Source organism: Toxotes jaculatrix, chromosome 17 (genome assembly GCF_017976425.1).
Source record: "Toxotes jaculatrix isolate fToxJac2 chromosome 17, fToxJac2.pri, whole genome shotgun sequence".
NCBI lineage: Eukaryota > Metazoa > Chordata > Actinopteri > Toxotidae > Toxotes > Toxotes jaculatrix.
In genome coordinates this window covers 20,254,738-20,273,824 of record NC_054410.1, presented here as the reverse complement: position 1 = coordinate 20,273,824, position 19,087 = coordinate 20,254,738, and the positions used below count along the sequence as shown (strand labels likewise).

The window sequence follows — 19,087 nt, the reverse complement described above, 5'->3', positions numbered from 1 at the left end:
TGTGTTACGTGTGCACGTGTATGTGCATGGTGAGAGCGGGTGGCCAACTGTGCATTGGCCCTCTGCAGGTTTTCCCCCTGCAAGCCAGCTTCCAGGTTACCAGGGAGGCTGTTTTGGAAAGCTGGCCCACGTTGAGAGGGGAGAGCTTCTCTCGTAAACACTGTAGCTCACTTCAAAGACGGAGGGAAAAGGCTTCCAGTGAGACATGTGTGCATGCACGTGTGTGCACATTGATGTGTCATGATTGAGCTGTCACAGTGTCCGCTTGAGATAAAGACGTTTCTCTGGTGGTCTGAACGCCCTTCTGGAGCCTTGAGTGTCCTGCTGTTTTTGTTTGTTTGTTTGTTTTTTTGTCACATAGTTCATCTCACTCTGAGATCAAATCAAAGACATCTCCTGACATACATTACTTGCTGCCAGGGATGGAAAGAAAGTACCAGCAGAGGCGTAATCCAGTGAAGTGGAGTATTAATTCAAGCCCCCAGAATGTTTGCTGTTGGATCCTGATGTTTCCCGGACCACAGTGTTCATCGATTCCCATAATAGAGTTCTCCTTCTCCTCTTATTATTCATGTTACTTTGTCATATAGTCTTGATGAGAGTATGTTTCCCTGGACCACCCAGTATGTTCAAAAGAAGCATTTCAGAGGACAGTGTAGTGTGCAGCCAAGTCTTTCTGCGTCCAACAGAACATTGTCAGCACAGCCAGAAGAATGGTTCCCATCCTGCATCACAGCAGAGAGAACTGTAACAATAACGGTATGGATTTTGTTAATGATTTTCACATTCACGCTGAGATCTCTTCTGTGGAGACGGGGGGGAACCACCTGCACTTTGCCAGACATGTCTGTTCTCGAGGGGGAAAGAAACGGACAGCATGTGGCTGTGTTTGGAATATTCCCCTCCCCCTGCTGTTTAATGGATGGATGGGAGAGTCTGATGGGTTTCCCCACTGAGCTGCCCAGTTGTTGTGGGGAATATTGATCAATCATCATGAAGGATGTTCAAAATGAAGGAAAGGAAAGGATGAGAACGTTTAGTTGCATGCGTGTCCAACGGGGGCTGTGTAGAGAATGGAAAAGGGCCAGTCTGTTATGTAAGATGAAAGCGATGCACTAAGCAAAGCTCGTACGTATCAGTCACCGACCGATTTCCAGCTGCTGCTCTCTCTCCATTTTCCTCCAGCCATCCTGAACGCGTCCAAGGAGGTGGTTCGGAGCAAGCGGCTGACTCAGATCCTGGAGGTGGTACTGGCCTTCGGTAACTTCATGAACAAGGGCCAGAGAGGCAATGCCTACGGCTTCAAGGTCTCCAGCCTCAACAAGATCGCTGACACCAAGTCCAGCATAGACAGGAGCATCACCATGTTGCACTACCTGATCATGATCTTTGAGAAGAACTACCCAGACACGTTACACGTCCAGGGGGACCTCAGCAGTGTACCAGAGGCTGCCAAAGTCAAGTGAGCGCACAACATAACAGCACACCTGTGTATCTGTATTACAGCATGGAGGAACACCCTCTCAGCTCTAAGTGCATGTGCATTTCACCTATTGCAGTTTTACCTTATTTACAGTTCTTACTGATTTTATTTACGACGAAGGGAAGTGCAGTAGAATATACTAACAAAGAGAGTGTCCATGTCCTTTTTTTTTGTTTGTTTTTCTCTTAGTTTGGCTGAGTTGGAAAAAGAGGTACACAATATCAAAAGTGGACTAAAGGCTCTCGAGGCGGTGAGTTGTTGTGCGTCTGTGTCACGTTCCCTCCCACTGGTTCTTCTCTTGTCTGTAATTATGTTTTCGAGCTGGGCAGAGATGGACAGCAGGGTGAGGTGTTTAAATGCTGGTAATGTTCCACGCGCTGTGACATGGAACACCACACACACACATTGCACTTCACAGAAAGCTGAAGTGAGTAGAAAAAATTCCGAAGCATGCATCGATTTCTTAAGTTGACCAATTTTCTTTTCTCCCCCCCTCCCCCTCCAGGAGCTCCACTACCAGCAGAGCAGGACGAGGGAACGTGGGGATAAGTTTGTGGCTGTGATCAGTGACTTCATCACCGTGGCTGGCTTTAGCTTCTCTGAACTGGAGGACCAGCTGAGTGAAGCCAAGGAAAAGGTAGTGAACAGAGTTGTGTGTGTGTGAATGTGAGACGAGATCATACTTTAAGTGTAAGTTCATATGTCCATGTGGGTGGCTTTAGTACATCCTTTGTTAGTAGACCTCACTGCCAAACCATCATGTCAGACAGACAGAGAGCAGAGAGGTGGAGGATGACAAAATACTGAAGGGAAAAGCTATGAAACCTCTGTGCGTCCCTCTTGGTCCAGTGTGATGACTTCAGCAGCGCCAGGGAAACCCAGCACTGAAAGACGACTCTGGATGTCTCCCACGTATTTTCTTTGTGTTTGTCTCTTTCAAAGTTAGTGTTTTAAAATCCACACACACACACATTCGTACAACTGGGACAAAAGGCCTTTTGAACCCTGCTGGCTCATGTGTTGATGTATGGCAGAAGTATGTAAGCTGAAGATATCAGTGGGACTGTGGGAATCCCAAAGTGAGACAGTGTTGAAAAGATTTATGTGAACATGTTATTTAATTTGCAGACCTTCGGTGCTCTGTTGCACATTTAGCATCCTGATCCTGACAACTCTGGAAGCTTTGACTGCATCCAGTAGTTACATTATCACAGTTATTACATTCTACTTTGTTATGAGGCATTTATTTTTCCAAAATAATTGATATAATGATGCTTAATGCCCAAACTGCCTACGTTCTCTAAAGGGTCAACACATTTTGAGTGAGACAGACAGGAGGACGGGCCATTGGGCTCCGTATAGAGCCTCACCTCAACTTAATTATTTGTTCAAGGAGGAGGTCGGTGAAAAAATTGGAGGGAATATGGGCCCAGTTGGGACGTCACGGGAAAAGAACTGGAGGAGCAGGGGCTGCTGGTTACTGCTGTAAAACAAAAGAACCTGTGTTCACCGGCCCAGACTCGGAACACACACTTTTCTTAACACAACTGTGTGTTTGTGTCTGCGTGTGTGTGTGTGGTTGGTAAATGGGGAGTCTGACGCATTAACTCAGTGCTTGTCAAGACTCTCTGACGCTCTGTTAGGTTTCCAGTGGAATACAAACATGGAAGTGTGGGTGTGCACTCTGCGTTTCGGTCTTCAGGAGGGAGAGGAGGATGACTAAACAGAGCAGGCAGTCCACCGAGGCTCCCAAAGCTCCATGGCAACAAGTTTGTGTGTGTGTGTCTCTGAGAAAGATACACACACACACACCCGCACCAGACACTACTACATACATTACAAAGGATTACAGTTGTCCACGGTCATGTGGGTTATTGGGACAGAGGTTTCCAGAGGCGAGAGGAGGGATTTTTCTTTTATCCAGAGGGATCGGTTGGGTTTATACTTAACAACACATCCACGCACCCTCCCATCGACATGCTCGCAGACAATACAGTTTTGTCTGTTCACAGACTATACGAGACAACGTTTTGTCTCTATCCAAGAACAAAACAGCTGAGTCTCAAACAGAAAACAGAGCAGGGAGTGCTTCAAGGTCTCACATGTGCTGCTAAAGGGAGCTATTAAGATAAAAGACAGAATTCTGAGACCTAGTGGTACACGTAGAATAAGAAGATGTAGATCCAGTCAGTAATTTAAATAATACAACACATTTAGCAGACACACACACCAGATCATGTCAGCATGATAACATTACCTCATCTCAGAGGGGGAATGTCTTTACCAATACATGTCTAAAGATTTAATCTGGACCAAAAATTGCTGTGCTTTGCTTTGGGAAATAGTTTGTGTACATGGAAAGTGCATGTGAGTTATAGTAAATGGGCTAAAGCATGCAGCCTGTATGATCCATTTAAAAAGCCTAGTTAGATTTTCACACCAGTGGAGTATCTGATTTTTTTTAACCATGTGATCAAAACAAATGGAGTTTCCATGCTGTGTGCAATGAAAGGATCAAAGCCACGTAACACAGTTAAAAATAAAATACGTTTTGATCCTTTTATACAGCAACATCTAACCAAGGCTCTGCAGAAACTGACTTCACTGCAGTTTCTCTGCACATGTGCAATAATTTGTTCATGTTTCCATTTCTAGCTCAGCGGCAATTTCCAAAACTTATTTCCCACTTGCCGACTTTTGTTGAACCTACCACCTCGCAGCCTTGTAATCCATTCAGGGTGCGGGGCCGCTGAAAGCTGTGTTCATTTCCTCAGGTCTTCACTGGATCAGTGTCCATGGATGGTGAGGGATCACATGAAATCAGAAGTAATGAAAAGACCACATTGATTGTCTGAGGACATCCCCTGTCTTTCATCTTCCTGTCCTTTGTGCAGGATAAAAAAAAAAGTGCTTTGTGTTATTTGTAAATAGATGCGGTTTAGTTAATTAGGTTTCCTTTAAGAACATCTGCACAGCAAGATTTCACTGCAGAGCAGATACAACACCTTTGCATAAGAAGTAACAATATTTAAGCGGTGGTTGAGCAGTAGGTGCCAAGCAGGTCCACCTCACCTGCAAAGTTTTAACAACTTTAGCTCTAAGTGTCTGAAAATGTGTCACCTCAACATCCCTAATAAACAACTATTACATTAAAGAATACAAAAAGATAATTAGCATCTCAAAGAGCGCAGCAGTGTGTGTGTGTGTAAGTGTGATGAGCTAAATCTTTGTGACTTTGTCTTATTCTCCATTTCGTTGTGTGTGTTTGTGTGTGTGTTTGTGAGCTCGCTTGTGTGTTTTTTTTCTCATTTAGCACAGACCCGAGGGGACGAGAGGAAACAGATTTGACCAGACACATAATTACAGGAGAGAGAGGGATGATGGTGGGGGTTGCCATGGCGACCAGCCCATAATGACAGGATGGTTTTGAATCCTCAGGAAAGAACGAGCCCCATCTCCTTTATATCTCAGCATTAGGACCACATACAGTACACTATCCTCACATAAAGCGGAATGATAAGATGTTTTCTGTCACTTTACTCCCACATAAGATGAGAACAGAGCAGAGTACTGAAGCGCAGCACAGCAGAGACTGCTGCTTTCCAGCTGGAAGACTCTTTTGTTTTCGGACTGACTGTGATTTTGAGTTGCTGCGTGAGAAAGTGATATGACATGATTAACTCTACTGAAAGTTCCACTGTGCACAGTCACAACCTTTTAATGTGTAACATCCAAAATAAAAATGCAAGCCTTAAGTAGCAGCCAGCATTGTTAGGAAAGAAAAACATAAGTGGTTCAAGTTAAGAAAGTACAGAGACTTTTAGCATCTTTAAGCTCATTGTTTTGGTTCTGTGGCCCACGACCCTGCTACTGCTTTTCTCTCTTACTGCTCTCATCATCTCCCCATTTGGCAGCAACACTCTGATAAACAAGTTAGCGACTAGCTTGTGAACATAGTCGAGCATTTGGTGGAGTCCAGACCAATGTGAGTCTCTTCAGTTCTTAGGAAGGACTAACTCTGACCTTTATGTGGCGACTGTATTAAGCTTCAAAAGCCACATGATGTCTAACTGTGTGTTCTGCTGTATACTGCAGTGTAAATCCGTGCGTATAGAGACGTAGAGGAGGCTGGACCGCAGGCATCGTCCTGGCACAGATTGCTGGACAGCTTGAACAGAACAGGGTGGACATACGGTGGTCAAATCATGCAGTCACTCTCCCACCTCGTGTATGTGTGTGAATGTGTGTTTCTCGGTTTTTAAGAACATCAGGCATTTACAGACCAGCATATGAATTTGAGCACTTCACTACAAGAACAAACTATGAGAGGATCTGGGTTTGAACAGGTGATACACCGGGTCAGATATAAACAATAACGGTTTTGGTGCATGTATCAGCCATGTCCATGTTTATCTACCTTTTTGTTCACATCCTATTAAATTATAAAAATTATTATTATTTTTTTTTGTAGTTTTCCAAATCTCTGAAGCACTTTGGGGAGGACGAAGGGAGGATGCAACCTGATGAGTTCTTCGGGATCTTCGACACCTTTTTACAGTCGTTCAGTGAAGCACGGCAAGACCTGGAGAACATGCAGCGACGCAAGGATGAGGAGGAGAGGAGGGCACGAATGGAGGCCATGGTGAGACACACATACACATACTGAACCTGAGACATTCTTACTTTGTTTTATCGTGTTGCCAGAGAGAATTAAACACTTTCTGCTTCAGAAGTCTAAAACTGAAGTGTGTGACTTGTGTTAACCCTTTCCAGCTCAAAGAGCAGAGGGAGCGGGAACGGCGGGCCAAGAAGAGCGGAGCCTCAGACGAGGTCGGCGGCGAGTTCGACGACCTGGTCTCGGCGTTGCGTTCCGGCGAGGTCTTCGACAAAGACCTGAACAAGTTCAAGCGTAACCGCAAGCGTTCCGTAAACCAGCTGGTGGAGGGTGGCGGCCGCGAACGAGCTGTCACCAAGGTCAACTACTAGGCTGGGGAAAAGGATGGGGAAAAACACTATAGACCTAAATTCTGCCGCGGTGTAGATTTCTTAGCACCTTTAGTCCAGGTCCTCGAACGGTGACCATTGACATTGGAGAGAATGTAAATAATGGCTGGACTGGACATGGAGTGACATGTATGGACAGCCACGCCATTTTGAAGGATGAAACACTCTCCTCTGATTGGTCTTGTAGAGCTATTTCCAACCTGTTACTCCTGGAAGTGTGATCTCCTGAGCTGGACAAAGGACAATTAAGGTCGATGGATGGATTGATGGATGAATGGATGGACAGACCACTGTGACACATTATCCCATGTCTTTTGACCATATCCTTTTAACACTGTGTTCAAGCTTCTGGTAGTCTTTCTCTCCATTTCTCACTGCTCCTCTTTCCTTACAAACACCCGCTTTTCCTCAGTCAGTAAGTTCTTTGGTGCTGGATCAGCCCGGACAGAACCTGAAGAAAAAAAAAAAAAAAGAAGAAGAAGGTGGAAAGGGGGAACTAAGCCATAACCTCCACAGTCATGGTTGCTTCAAGTGTCCCTCAGAAAAGAGAGTTCTCTGCCACAGAATGGATGGATATTCACCAACTTCTTTTACTGCAAAGCAGGACATGGAGTCACCGCATCCCAGAATTCTTTGTAGGCTTCAGAAAGACTGGAGGAAGGACAGATAATGACGGGGATCCATCCCAGTGGCCTCCTCCAGCGCACAGCATTCCGGGGCGGGATGTACGTACATCCCACGCTGCAATTTCAGAGGATACAACTCTTCTCAAGGAAAAAAAAAAGAAAAACCACAACTTCTCAGCTTGATCCACCTGACAAAACGATGACTGTGCCACAAGGGTCAAGCCTCACCTACACTCTTCAGTGAGTTCAACATCATTGTTCTGGCATAAACCAGTGCCAAAGCAAAGAGAAAACAAATGTAAATGTATTAATACAAAACATACTGCAATTAGGCCTTGATATATATATATATATATATATATTTATATTTAGAAGCAGACAAGCTAATTGCAAAGATGTAGAGGTTTTTTTTATGTTTTCATGGCATTTTGGGGTTTTGTACACGCAATGCATTATTTGTTGGTGTTGCAAGTTCACATTGCTGTTGAAGTGAATTTCTATACATTTTGCGCTTTATGTAAAAAGAAAAAAAAAACAAAAAGATAATTGCTCGTCCTTTTCACACCTGTACGTCTTGTTTGCACTGTAGCTTTTCTGACAAACTTTACACTCATAGGTTTCCACAAGGCGATCCACCGTGTCCCTCTGGAGAAAGTCCTCTCTGTTCTTAAATTACCTTTATCTAAAACAAAGGTGATGAAAGAACGCCATGTATTCATTTAATCTGAAAGGCACAGTCTGCAAATTAGTTTACAAAGCTCTCTCCCTGCTCAGCCGTCAGTTCGCCCGATACGCATCTGAATGTGTCTACACTGTGTATTCTGCTCTATAGGCTGCAATAAAATGCAGCCCACACGGACCCTCAGTAGGATCCAAAAGGATGCTGCACAGCGGTTCTCCTTTAATGACTGTCATCCATAGCATGTGTGGGATCTTCTTCATTGGTGCTAAAACATGTGGTCTCTACACAGAGCCATGAGCCTAGTTGAGGAGTTTTACCCTCAACTCAAGTTAAACCAGTGCTTGATCTCTTCATCAGAGAGTATCTGTGTTTTTATTTCAGACCATAGTGTAACATCAGACCACCCCATGTACTGAGTCTGTTACTGCAAATTCAAGGTACAACAAAGCACTTACAGCGTGGAGAAATTTCTTATTGTGGCTCGATGCAAATGTTCAGGGTTCTTTACTGGTTCACACTGACAGGACACTAAGAGGAGGACAGCAGCCTCAGAGAACATCTTAGGAAACAGTCCTTACTTCCATCTTTCCTTCCAGCTTCTCTCAAGTATTTGTTTACATGGGGTTAGACCCTGTTTCTATGAGCAGTTCATTACTGCAACCCTGAGGACAAGCAGTGGGCATGAAAAACGCTGGAATGTATGTGTTTACCTCAGTGAAACATTTAAATCTTCTTGAAGATGGACACACAGTAGCTTGCTACAGAGAAGGGCTGGAAGCGTACCCACAGAGAGGCCTCTAATCCTGGGGTGAGCTCTCTGTTATGGGTCGGATGTCTCCTGCTCTTGGTGCTCAGGAAGATAAGGAAGCTGATTGGTTCACATCATCAGATGACAGGGAGGATCAGTTTATACGAACCTACGTCTCCATGTAAGCAGGCAGAGGGCCAACCACACATGAAGTTTAAATGAAACATCACTAGCTTAGTTTATGATTGTATTTAGCTTCAGTTTGATTCCATTGTTGTTCCTTTCCTCATTCACCAACACCTCAAAATAGAAATCCTCCCACTGCACTGGATTCAGTAAGCAAATGGTACATTTTCAGAAATGTTACAAAACACAAGTTTCCAAGTGAATTTTGTTACTGAAAATCTTTTTGAACTTCTAGTAATTCTGAATGATCTTGTAGACGTGCTACTTAACACCCACAACCTTATGTATTTACATGTATCTCTAGTAGTGACTCTCCCAGTGAGTCCTTGTCCATTCATTCTGCCAGCTGTTCTGTTCTTAAACACACTGTAACTTTCACCTTTAAGTGCCTCTGACCCTGTTTTCACACGTGCACCGTTCCTGTTAGTGTGTTTCTGTACTCGTGACTTTCCAAAACATGCACAGTATTTCCATGAAACGAGGCGTACAGTTGGAGTTAGACTAAGTGGCACCATCTTGTGGCTCCCCATAGTTCATTTTGTGTTAGACCTGACATCACAAGCCATTACGAGCAGCTCTCCTCTCCTTAGCATTAACATGATGTGACCCCTGACCCCGGCTCTAGGCACAATAACTCACCACTGTTTCCTAAATAACTCCATCATGTGTTCTTCAGTGTGGCTGACATGTCTTCAGAGAGTGTTTACCTTTTACCTGTACTGAGAAAATCCCACTGCATTTTCTCCTAAAGCTTTAATTTAGCTCTGACCACTTATTTCACAGAGACGCAGCACATCCTGTCACAGGTTTATTCTTTGGATTTTTCCTCCACAAACTGAAGCAGAGAGAAGCTGGTGTGAGGTTGAAAAGATGATCTGAGACAGTGCATAGAGGATCTTGGAGTTCCCATGTCCAACACTTTAGAGAATAACTGGTAAACCAAATAGATTCAAACTTTCAGACACTTTAAAAAATAATCTGAAAAGCTCCTAAAGTCCTGAGGGGGAAATGTCATATGACTGCTTGTTCTTTAACCAGCAATCTCATGTATATTTGAGCTAATCTATTTTTTCACCTCTGCTCCTTTGTCTTTCAGGTTAATCAGAGTTAGTATATCAGACTTTGGCAGACCCTTTAAACTCTTAATCCAGAGCTTTAACCCGTATTGTAGTGCAGACTATTTACTGAGGGGTATTGCAACATTGTCAGTATTATAACATGTTTGTGTTGTTACATGTTTGGATGTTTATTTGGCCATTGACTGGCTGATTTTGGAGCATAAAGATGGAAATCAGAGGAATGAAATTAGTAGCTTGTTCGATGCACTTTTACTATGGGACATTTCCATTTGCAGCACCATGTTGAGGGCTAACATGCCTCTGAAATGATAAGGATGCAACGGAAGAGTGATGCACAAAAAAAAAAAAACAAGGTGTGAAGAGGAAAGACGGGAAAAGGCCAAGTGAGTTAGGGGACTCTGGCTGGGCCGCTGGAAACACAGCAGTAGTCTGTTGGATGACAGAGGTGGAATTTGTGGGGACATACACACAAAGAGGTGATGCTCCTACACAACATGAGTGGACTGAGTGTCAGCTGGTTCGTAGTGTAAAGAAAAGAAGAGGTGGGGGCGTGGGGGCTGGTCTCTGACATCACCACATTTCTGTCAAATCAGACACTTGGCGTCGACCTGCATGTCTAAACAAAGGGTGCACAGAGTGTGATGTGTTGACTTTAACCTTTAATCCAAAATTGCTTGCAGTATGGAGCACACACCTGTGACACAATCTGTACTGCCTGAGAAAAGTTGCACCCAGTTTTAGAGGTTGTATAATTGTGAGGAGTCAGTATTTTTATGGTAGGAAAGAAGTATCCTCCACAGAAAGATGTACAGTTGGAAAAACAAAAACATTTTGTACACCATTCTTGATGTTTGAGATAAGATTAAAAAAAAGATTAAAACATTGAGGAATGTTCCATTTTCCTGTATATTGTACCTCTATTTATTTGCCTTATTTAGTTTGCTATATTTTGTATGTACACACAGCATTACAACAAAATGTTATATTAAAAATATGAACATGAATAATTAAACTGTGGTCCGTGTATGATGGATAGTTTTGAGACTTGTATAAGAATGAGATTTTTTTTTTCATTCCTATAATTTTATTTTTGTTTAGTATTTTTTTTTCTCACCCTGTGTCTTTTGTAGGGTTACAATAAACTTTTGTCCCTTACAAGTGATGGTTCCTTCTGTTCTTCACAATCATTTGTTGAGATGAAAGTGTTTTCCACACAGAGAGAACTCAGTGATGTGAGCAGAAATCATTCAGACACATTTTCTTCTTTTTCACCACTTTTACATCTTTTATTGTCACTTAACATCATCATCATCAATAGCACAGAAACTCCAGAGTGAACACAGCACACAGTGTAATACTTGGATGCTTCATATCAGCATCCAATCAGAAAGAGTATGACTCTAATACAACCAGAGAAGCCTTTCACCATCAGAGAAAACAGAAATAGAGGTGGATACCATGAACAAATGTATCATGCATAAAACCAACATTAGTACTAACATGTTAAAGCAGTAACACACTGATAATATGAGCAATGACTGAATAAACATTCCAATTAATATCTGTCCTATAATCTTTAACATCTGTAGTTCCTCACAGTGACCACAGGAGGGCAGTCACTCATCATAATCCTCTACAGGTGCTAACAAGACATATCACATTCTGCAAGCACTTTATTAGGAACACCTGTACACCTGTTTATTTTTGCAACTGTCCAATCAGTCCAATCAATCATGTGACAGCAGAGCAATGTATCAAATCCTGCCGATACAGATCAGGAGCTTCAGTTAATGTTCACATCAAACATCAGACTGAGGAGAAATATGATCTGAGTGACTCTGACTGTGACATGATTGTTGGTCTGAGTGTTTCTGAAACTGCTGATTTTCACTCACAACAGTCTCCAGAGTTTAATCAGAATGAAGCCAAAAACCAAAACCATCCAGTGAAGCAGCAGCTCTGAGGACAGAAACACCTTGTTGATGAGAGAGGTCATAGGTCAGAGGTCAGGCTGGTTGACAGTGCTAACCACTGCATCACCGTGCCGCCTCATCATGAACACTGTGTTTACATTTGCACTACTGACCCACCAGGTGGCTCCACATCTACACATTTGTAAGTCACGAATGTTTGCTCATCCAGATTTTACATCTGACTGTGGAAGAACCAGCTTGCTCAGGTGACGCACCTGACCCTGTTATAATGACCTGAACATTCTTAATAGGTGAAGTTAAGATCTTCTTCCACATCAAGTAAGTTATGGTCAATCTTTGAGCGAACAAATTAGAACTTCTTCTTCATCCTCTCAATCTCCAGAGCAAGTTTCACATCATTTTCTCTGAAGCGATCAGCTGAGATGATGATGAAGAAGTCAAACTTCTCAAATCCAACATACTTCAGGTACTCATCAGCTGGGAAATTGGTGGTACCAATGCCAGGGAGATCCCATAATGTAACATTGGGATGGTTTGGGTGGGCGTATGATGTAACTTGTAAGGTGGTTTCCAGCACGGGCAGCTTGGTCATCTTTGTTGTCTATGCCTCTAAAGACATTAACAAAGGTGGATTTACCAGAGCCAGACTCTCCTGTGACGGCAATATTTAGTGGAATATTATTCTGCTGATCCAAATACTCCTGGATCTTTGCAGCTGCTGCAGCATCATTGTTCTGCAGTGATTCTTTAATTTCATCCTTCTGTGGATATAAATCAAATGGATCATCCATGCTGATCCTAAAAAAGGAAAAAAAAAGATAATCATGATCAGACCCCAGAGTGACTCCTTGGGACTCATGTTTTGACTTTTGTGTTCTGTTAAGTTTTTCCTGTTTTATGTTGAAGTCACATCCTTTGTGCCTCTGTTCTGATTTTACTTCCTGTCATCCTGTCCCCTCCTTCTGTGATTGTGTGCTCCACCCTAACCTGTGTCACCTGTTCCCAATTACCTCTTGTGAATATCAGTCCCTGTGTTCTTCTGTCTCTTTGTCAGTTTGTCTGTGTTGGTTGCTGAGTTTACTTGTGTGTTTCCTGCTGTGTCTGTTCCTGATTTTTGTTCTTGGCTGTATGGACCTTTAAGCAAGTTATTATTTATTAAAATATTGTCATACATCAGTCTGCCAGCTACACTGGGTTCTCTTCTCCGTGTTACCCTCATAACTTTATATGCTATAAAACGAAGAAGCCTGTATTCCAGTCAAGAAATCATTCAGGGCTCCAGACTAACATTTTTCACCATCGTCCCAGAACGTCCCAAAAAACAATTTTAACCGTCCTGAAGTGAATGTAAACTGTGCTGAAATCAAAATGTTATTTACTTTTTATTATCATCTATAGTTGTTTTATTTTATTTATCTACTCAGCCCTGCCTGAGTTGATCAGCTCCTGTATGTTTTGCACTACATTAGCTGCACAGTTTCATCAAGTGCTGACATCTTGAGTTTTCCTTCGCAGCCAGAGCTTCTTTGTTTGTGTGGAGAACTTAAAAATAAATTGATATGTTAATGTGTGAAGGTTTTTTTTGGTGAATAAAACAAGGTGTGAAGAGGAAAGCCAGGAAAAGGCCAAGTGAGTTAGGGGACTCTGGCTGGGCCGCTGGAAACACAGCAGTAGTCTGTTGGATGACAGAGATGGAATTTGTGGGGACATATACACAAAGAGGTGATGCTCCTACTGTCAGGTTTCACCCTGGGAGCCAGGGTGGTTTTATTTAGATTATTTGGTGTTTCCTGTTTTATTTTGGTAATGTTTCAGTTTCTGGTTGTTCACTGTTTTTCCTCTCGTTCCAGTGACTTGACTTCCCTCTCCCCGTGTGCTCCTTCCTCCCCGATTACCCTCCCTCCCTTAATGTGTTTCACCTGTGTGTAATTGTCTCCCCTCCTCCCATTGTATTTAGTCCCCGTCCTCCCTGCACTCGTTGTCAGATTGTCTTGTGTGTTCCTTGTGGTTCTGCCAAGCTTTCCAGTGTTCCTTTGGTGGTTATAGTTCTTGTGATACCTGTTAATTTTGTGTATGATCCCTGTCTGTCTGTGTTTTTCATTCCTATAATTTTATTTTTGTTTAGTATTTTTGAGATGAAAGTGTTTGGTGTATTTTCCATACAGAGAGAACTCAGTGATGTGAGCATATACAGGAGGAGAGAGGGATTTCTGCATGCTTTCACTCTTTAGTAGAAGACGTCTGTGTCTCATTCTCTAAAACTGGATTCTGAGGTCTGGAATCTCTAATGGTGCTGAAACTATGAGTGGATGAATTGATTAGTTCATCAGCAGAAATCATTCAGACACATTTTCTTCTTCTTTTTCACATCTTTTATTGGAACTTAACATCATCATCATCAATAGCAAATATAGAATTAACACAGCACACAGTGTAATACTTGGATGCTCCATACCAGCATCCAATCAGAAAGAGTATGACTCTAATACAACCAGAGAAGCCTTTCACCATCAGAGAAAACATAAGTAGAGGTGGATACCATGAACAAATGTATCATGCATAAAACCAACATTAGTATTAACATGTTAAAGCAGTAACACACTGATAATATGAGCAATGACTGAATAATCTGTAACATCTGTAGTTCCTCACAGTGACCACAGGAGGGCAGTCACTCATCATAATCCTCTACAGGTGCTAACCAGACATATCACATTCTGCAAGCACTTTATTAGGAACACCTGTACACCTGCTTATTCTTGCAACTGTCCAATCAGTCCAATCAATCATGTGACAGCAGAGCAATGTATGAAATCCTGCAGATACAGATCAGGAGCTTCAGTTAATGTTCACATCAAACATCAGACTGAGGAGAAATATGATCTGAGTGACTCTGTGAAATGTTTGTTGACTAATTTCTAAACGGTGGTAACAGTCTCTAGAGTTTAATCAGAATGAGGCTGCATCTCAGACTGAACAACACATCCAACCTTGAGGTGGATGGACGACAACAGCTGAGACCACATCAGGGTCCAGACCCAACCTGCCTTGTGTCAACAGTCCAGGCTGGTGGTGGTGGTGTGCTGGGGTGGGGAATGTTTTCTTTCTTCACTCTGAGTCTTAATACCAATCAGTCATGGTCTGAATGTCACATCATGATCTGAGTATTGTTGCCAAACATGTTCATCCCTTTAAAAGTCGCGTCAGACTGGTTTCATGAACATGACAATGAGTTCAGTGAACTTTACTGGACATGTGGAATCCATGACATGAAGAGCTGAGGCTGTTGTCACAGCAAAGGGAAGCCCACTTTGCTCATGGTTAGGGTTATTTTTAACCAGTAGGACCAGTGTAAAGGTGTGTTTCACCTGCTTGATGTCGCTGAAACTACAGACACCTGTTTTTATATATATATTATATATATTATATATATATTTCAGTGGGCCACTCACAGTGGTAGAAGTATTTAGATTCTTTACTTCTGTAAAAATAACAATGCAAAACAATGTTCCATATTTCCATTCATTTCTGATTTCACACTGTGGTGTTTAAACCCAGTGCTCTTGTAAATACCCTCTGAGCATCATCAGCAAGCATGTTGAGGAAAGTATTGAGTGCATTGTAGCTGAAGATAAAAGAGCAGGTCATTGCTGCTGGGATTCCAAACAGTGGAATATATCTGGACCCTTCCTCTGCTTTCATTAAGGACTTGAGAGATGTAAATGAGTGCAGTATACTAGTGATAAGCTCTTTGGTTATTTCTGTTGCAGCCAGAGGTGACGTCATCTCTGCTCTAAGATCAGCCAAAGTCAGGCGTGCGCTACGAGCAAGATTCTCCAGTGACTCGTTATCAAGGCCAAAAGTGACCTGGTACTCTTTGATGGTTTTAACCATCATGTCTAGATCAACAGCTATAGAGAGCCCAGGGACTGGTGCAGATGCTATGAGTGCAGATATAGAGGCCAAGTACTTTATTTTTGACTGTAAAGCATCTTTCTTCTTGTCGATGATCCCACGGCTGACACTGGGTATGACAAACAGCAGAGCATTCCTCTTGTGTGCAGATAGTTCTCTCTCTAATGTCTCCTCCAGCAGATGGAAGTCATACAGGTGGAGTTTACGGCTGGACACCAGGAAGACCTGTGGAGACTCAAAACCTTGTTTTTGGAGACCTGTGTCACAAAGAGAATGGATATCAGGTGAGGAAATTAAAATAAAAGAAGAAAAAAAAATTTAAATGTATAACATTGCATTGAGAGATCAGAATGTATCAGGATCAGACAGATGTGATTAAAACTTCTAAATATGAAGCAAATACACATATAGTATTTTTTAGTTTCAATAGCAGTAATGCAGGAAGTACAATAGTCATTAGAAAAGATAATAAAATTAATAAAAATGAATGGTCACACTTGTCTCACTCCGTGCCAGTTTAATTTGATGTGAGGGGCAAAGTGGCAGGATGAAAAAGAAATGATTTGAATTTTGGTATTTAGAAAACCACAGTAATAGAAACTGTGCTAACAGTGAGAAAGTATATGTTAATGTGACTTAATATCAAATGTTACATACTGAATCTTCAACTGTCAAATTTGCTGGTGGATTCATAAGATTCACCATGCATCACTTTGACTCAATCAAATCTCTAAACCTTTATACAGTTGAGATGTCAGTGTTGCATGTACACCAGATTGATATCAACAATAAATATTCATTAAATACAATAACTACATTCTTCACAATGGAAATAAAAAAAACCAACAACTATACCTTGAATGCAGTTCTCCCTGATTTGTGCAAGAGTCCTCTCCTCGTTGAAATCCCTCTGATCTTCTTCCGCATCACGTAAGTTGCTGTCAATCTTTGAGCGAACAAAGTAGAACTTCTTCTTCATCCTCTCAATCTCCAGAGCAAGTTTCACATCATTTTCTCTGAAGCGATCAGCTGAGATGATGATGAAGAAGTCAAACTTCTCAAATCCAACATAGTTCAGGTACTCATCAGCTGGGAAATTAATGGTACCAATGCCAGGGAGATCCCATAATGTAACATTGGGATAGTTTGGGTGGGCGTATGGTGTAGGTTTTGATGTGGTTTCTACACAACCAGTAGGGGCGGCTCCTTCATCTCTGTTGTTTATGCCTCTAAAGACATTAACAAAGGTGGATTTACCAGAGCCAGACTCTCCTGTGACGGCAATATTTAGTGGAATATTATTCTGCTCATCCAAATACTCCTGGATCTTTGCAGCTGCAGCAGCAGCATCATTGTTCTCCAGTAAATCTTTAATTTCTTTAATTTCATCCTTCTCTGGATATGAATCAAATGGATCATCCATGCTGATTCTAGAAAAGAAAAAAAAAGATGTGAAAATCACTGTATTGTAATCGTGGGTTTGGAAATACAGTAGCAGAATATAAAAACCTGCTTTGAAATGATATTATTATGCTACAAAACAAGGAAGTTTATATCCCAAAAAGAAATCATGTGAGCTATAAAATCACTTAGATAAACATCCAGATCCGATTTATTCCAACACTGTAATTGTGATAGATTGAAGATTTTTTTTTATTTTTTTGATTGTCCATTCAGTGAGTACAGAAGCTCATTAAGCATTTAAACTGTTATTTAAAATGTCATTAAAATAGACAGTGACACAGAAAATTCATTGATGATAATTCATGGCTATAAAGGTAAAAATGTCCTATAAAAAAAGCAAAGTCATGTAGAAAAAGAGTGCAAATGGGTAAAAAATCATGTGGATTTCAAAAACATGTAAAAAGGTTTAAATATACCTACATTTAATAAATGAATCCATGATCGACTTGTTGATCCTTTGAGATTAAAAATCTGTTATTGATTAGTTACGTCTGCGGGGTCCGACAGGGGGAGCTCTCGCCACGATGCTTCATTCTCGATCCTGCTGCCAGAGAGGAAGTTTCGTGTTGGAGAGTCTTTATTAATATCTCCCCCTTTTCAGATAAAAAAAAATGAGTATTATTCCTCCTTAACTTTGACATATGTTTGCTGACACATATTGCTGATGTTCTCTTAGCCAGTTTGAGTGTTTGAGCAAGTTTGACTGACGTTATTTATACTGTTTGACTGTTAATTGAGGTACGGTGAGCAGGCAGCTAATTCCCGTTTCTGCAGTAGCTAGCATTTTTATTTGCAATACAGTAGAGTTTGATGGTGTCAGCTTATATTTATTTGATTATAGATTAATTTCGTAAATATTGACCTCGTGTTTTTTTTTTCCTGTTGAAAAGAAAGAGAAATGTTATTATATATGTTCTTTACTTACCTGGAAAAGAAATCTGGAAGAAAATAAGATTTTAAAAAATTATTAAATTTGAAATCATTGTAGAACTGTAAAGGAAACCGATAATTTTATTGTAATATGTTGCATCTAAAGAGATTTTGTAACTTTGTGAACAATTTTGAAAACAATACAATTCTCAATCCTGCTGCCAGAGAGGAAGCTTTGTGTTGGAGAGTCTTTATTAATATCTCCCCTTTTCAGGGTGTAACATAATAAATACACTTATGTTTGATTTCATGTTTCCACTGACTCTGGTTAGTTTCTTATTTCTCTGAACTAAGATTCAAGGTCAAACTCTGCTGAATGTTTGCAGCTACTCACTCAGATTTCTTCCAGGTGCTGAAACTGAAGCTGGAACAACACTGTCCTGATTTACACCATATACATTTCAATGGAGACTCAGAGAAGAGGCTGTTTCAGATGTTTAAGCTGAATTCAGTCCTTCAGGCAGACCAGTCTAAACCTCCTGTTGTGATGGAAAGTTGGAAGCAAACAATGTTCTCCTTGAATTTATGCTGAGCCAACAGTGATAACAGTAAGGGAGGAGATTTCCAAGAAAGACAGAGAAGGAGGAGGAGCCTGCTGTGTTTTTGTCTGTTGGACTTTGGATTTTAAAGTCTGTTGTTGGTATTAGTTGCTTGGCAGTTTCGACCAGGTCACCTGAAACTGTAAGAGACACAACATGCAAATACAAGCTCCATGCTGAATGAATACATTTCTCTCTGACCTGCAGTCCACTGCTGCTTCAGCTCACTGATGCAGGGATATTTCTAGGCGTGTTGGTGTCTGAGGCCAAGAGATAAACTGGTGCCTCTGATGGTTCTTTTCATTTTAACATTTGATAACAATTCTAATCATTTTAATTTTACTTATGTGACTTAATTCCATTGTGTTCTGTTTCATGCAGTCAGCAGGATATAATCTATTTATTAGTACCTTTACATGCACACTAGTCCCTGTCACCTCCTACCTTGGTTTTGATAAAGTTGATATGAAACATAACAAACCTGGTTACAGTGTCCC

The 19,087-nt window shown here is 41.4% G+C and overlaps 2 protein-coding genes across 11 annotated transcripts in view; one reads left to right on the top strand and one right to left on the bottom strand.

Annotated features, from left to right (window-relative positions):
* daam2 (dishevelled associated activator of morphogenesis 2) overlaps window positions 1-10,171 on the top strand; it is an 84,614-nt gene extending 74,443 nt beyond the window's left edge. For all 4 annotated transcript variants that reach the window (XM_041060171.1, XM_041060172.1, XM_041060173.1 and 1 more), the window contains 5 exons: window positions 1,186-1,462; window positions 1,673-1,733; window positions 1,989-2,120; window positions 5,955-6,125; window positions 6,257-10,171. In XM_041060171.1, coding sequence (XP_040916105.1) covers window positions 1,186-1,462; window positions 1,673-1,733; window positions 1,989-2,120; window positions 5,955-6,125; window positions 6,257-6,469 — 854 coding nt within the window. In that variant the 3' untranslated portion in view covers window positions 6,470-10,171. The remainder of the gene's footprint in view (window positions 1-1,185; window positions 1,463-1,672; window positions 1,734-1,988; window positions 2,121-5,954; window positions 6,126-6,256) is intronic.
* Window positions 10,172-14,105: 3,934 nt separating this feature from the next.
* On the bottom strand, window positions 14,106-18,562 carry LOC121196829 (interferon-inducible GTPase 5-like). Of its 7 annotated transcripts, none has more exons than XM_041059973.1 (5): window positions 18,386-18,562; window positions 18,047-18,059; window positions 17,542-17,714; window positions 16,513-17,087; window positions 14,106-15,914 (listed from the first exon to the last, which is right to left on the bottom strand). In XM_041059973.1, exons 4-5 carry the CDS (start codon window positions 17,078-17,080, stop codon window positions 15,277-15,279), a joined length of 1,206 nt encoding a protein of 401 aa, XP_040915907.1. In that variant the 5' UTR covers window positions 17,081-17,087; window positions 17,542-17,714; window positions 18,047-18,059; window positions 18,386-18,562; the 3' UTR covers window positions 14,106-15,276. The 7 variants fall into 7 exon arrangements, with proteins under 7 accessions (XP_040915907.1, XP_040915910.1, XP_040915909.1 ...); XM_041059976.1 differs by having other exon boundaries at window positions 17,542-17,665; XM_041059975.1 differs by having other exon boundaries at window positions 17,542-17,662.
* Between the last annotated feature and the right edge of the window lie 525 nt (window positions 18,563-19,087).

What these genes read in the sequence shown, in the direction of transcription:
- LOC121196829 (XM_041059973.1), bottom strand. Translation starts at nt 17,080, where the DNA reads ATGGATGATCCATTTGATTCATATCCAGAGAAGGATGAAATTAAAGAA. An exon ending in CAGGGAGAACTGCATTCAAG is followed by an intron (nt 15,915 to 16,512) that starts GTATAGTTGTTG and finishes TTTGTGACACAG; the next exon opens with GTCTCCAAAAACAAGGTTTT.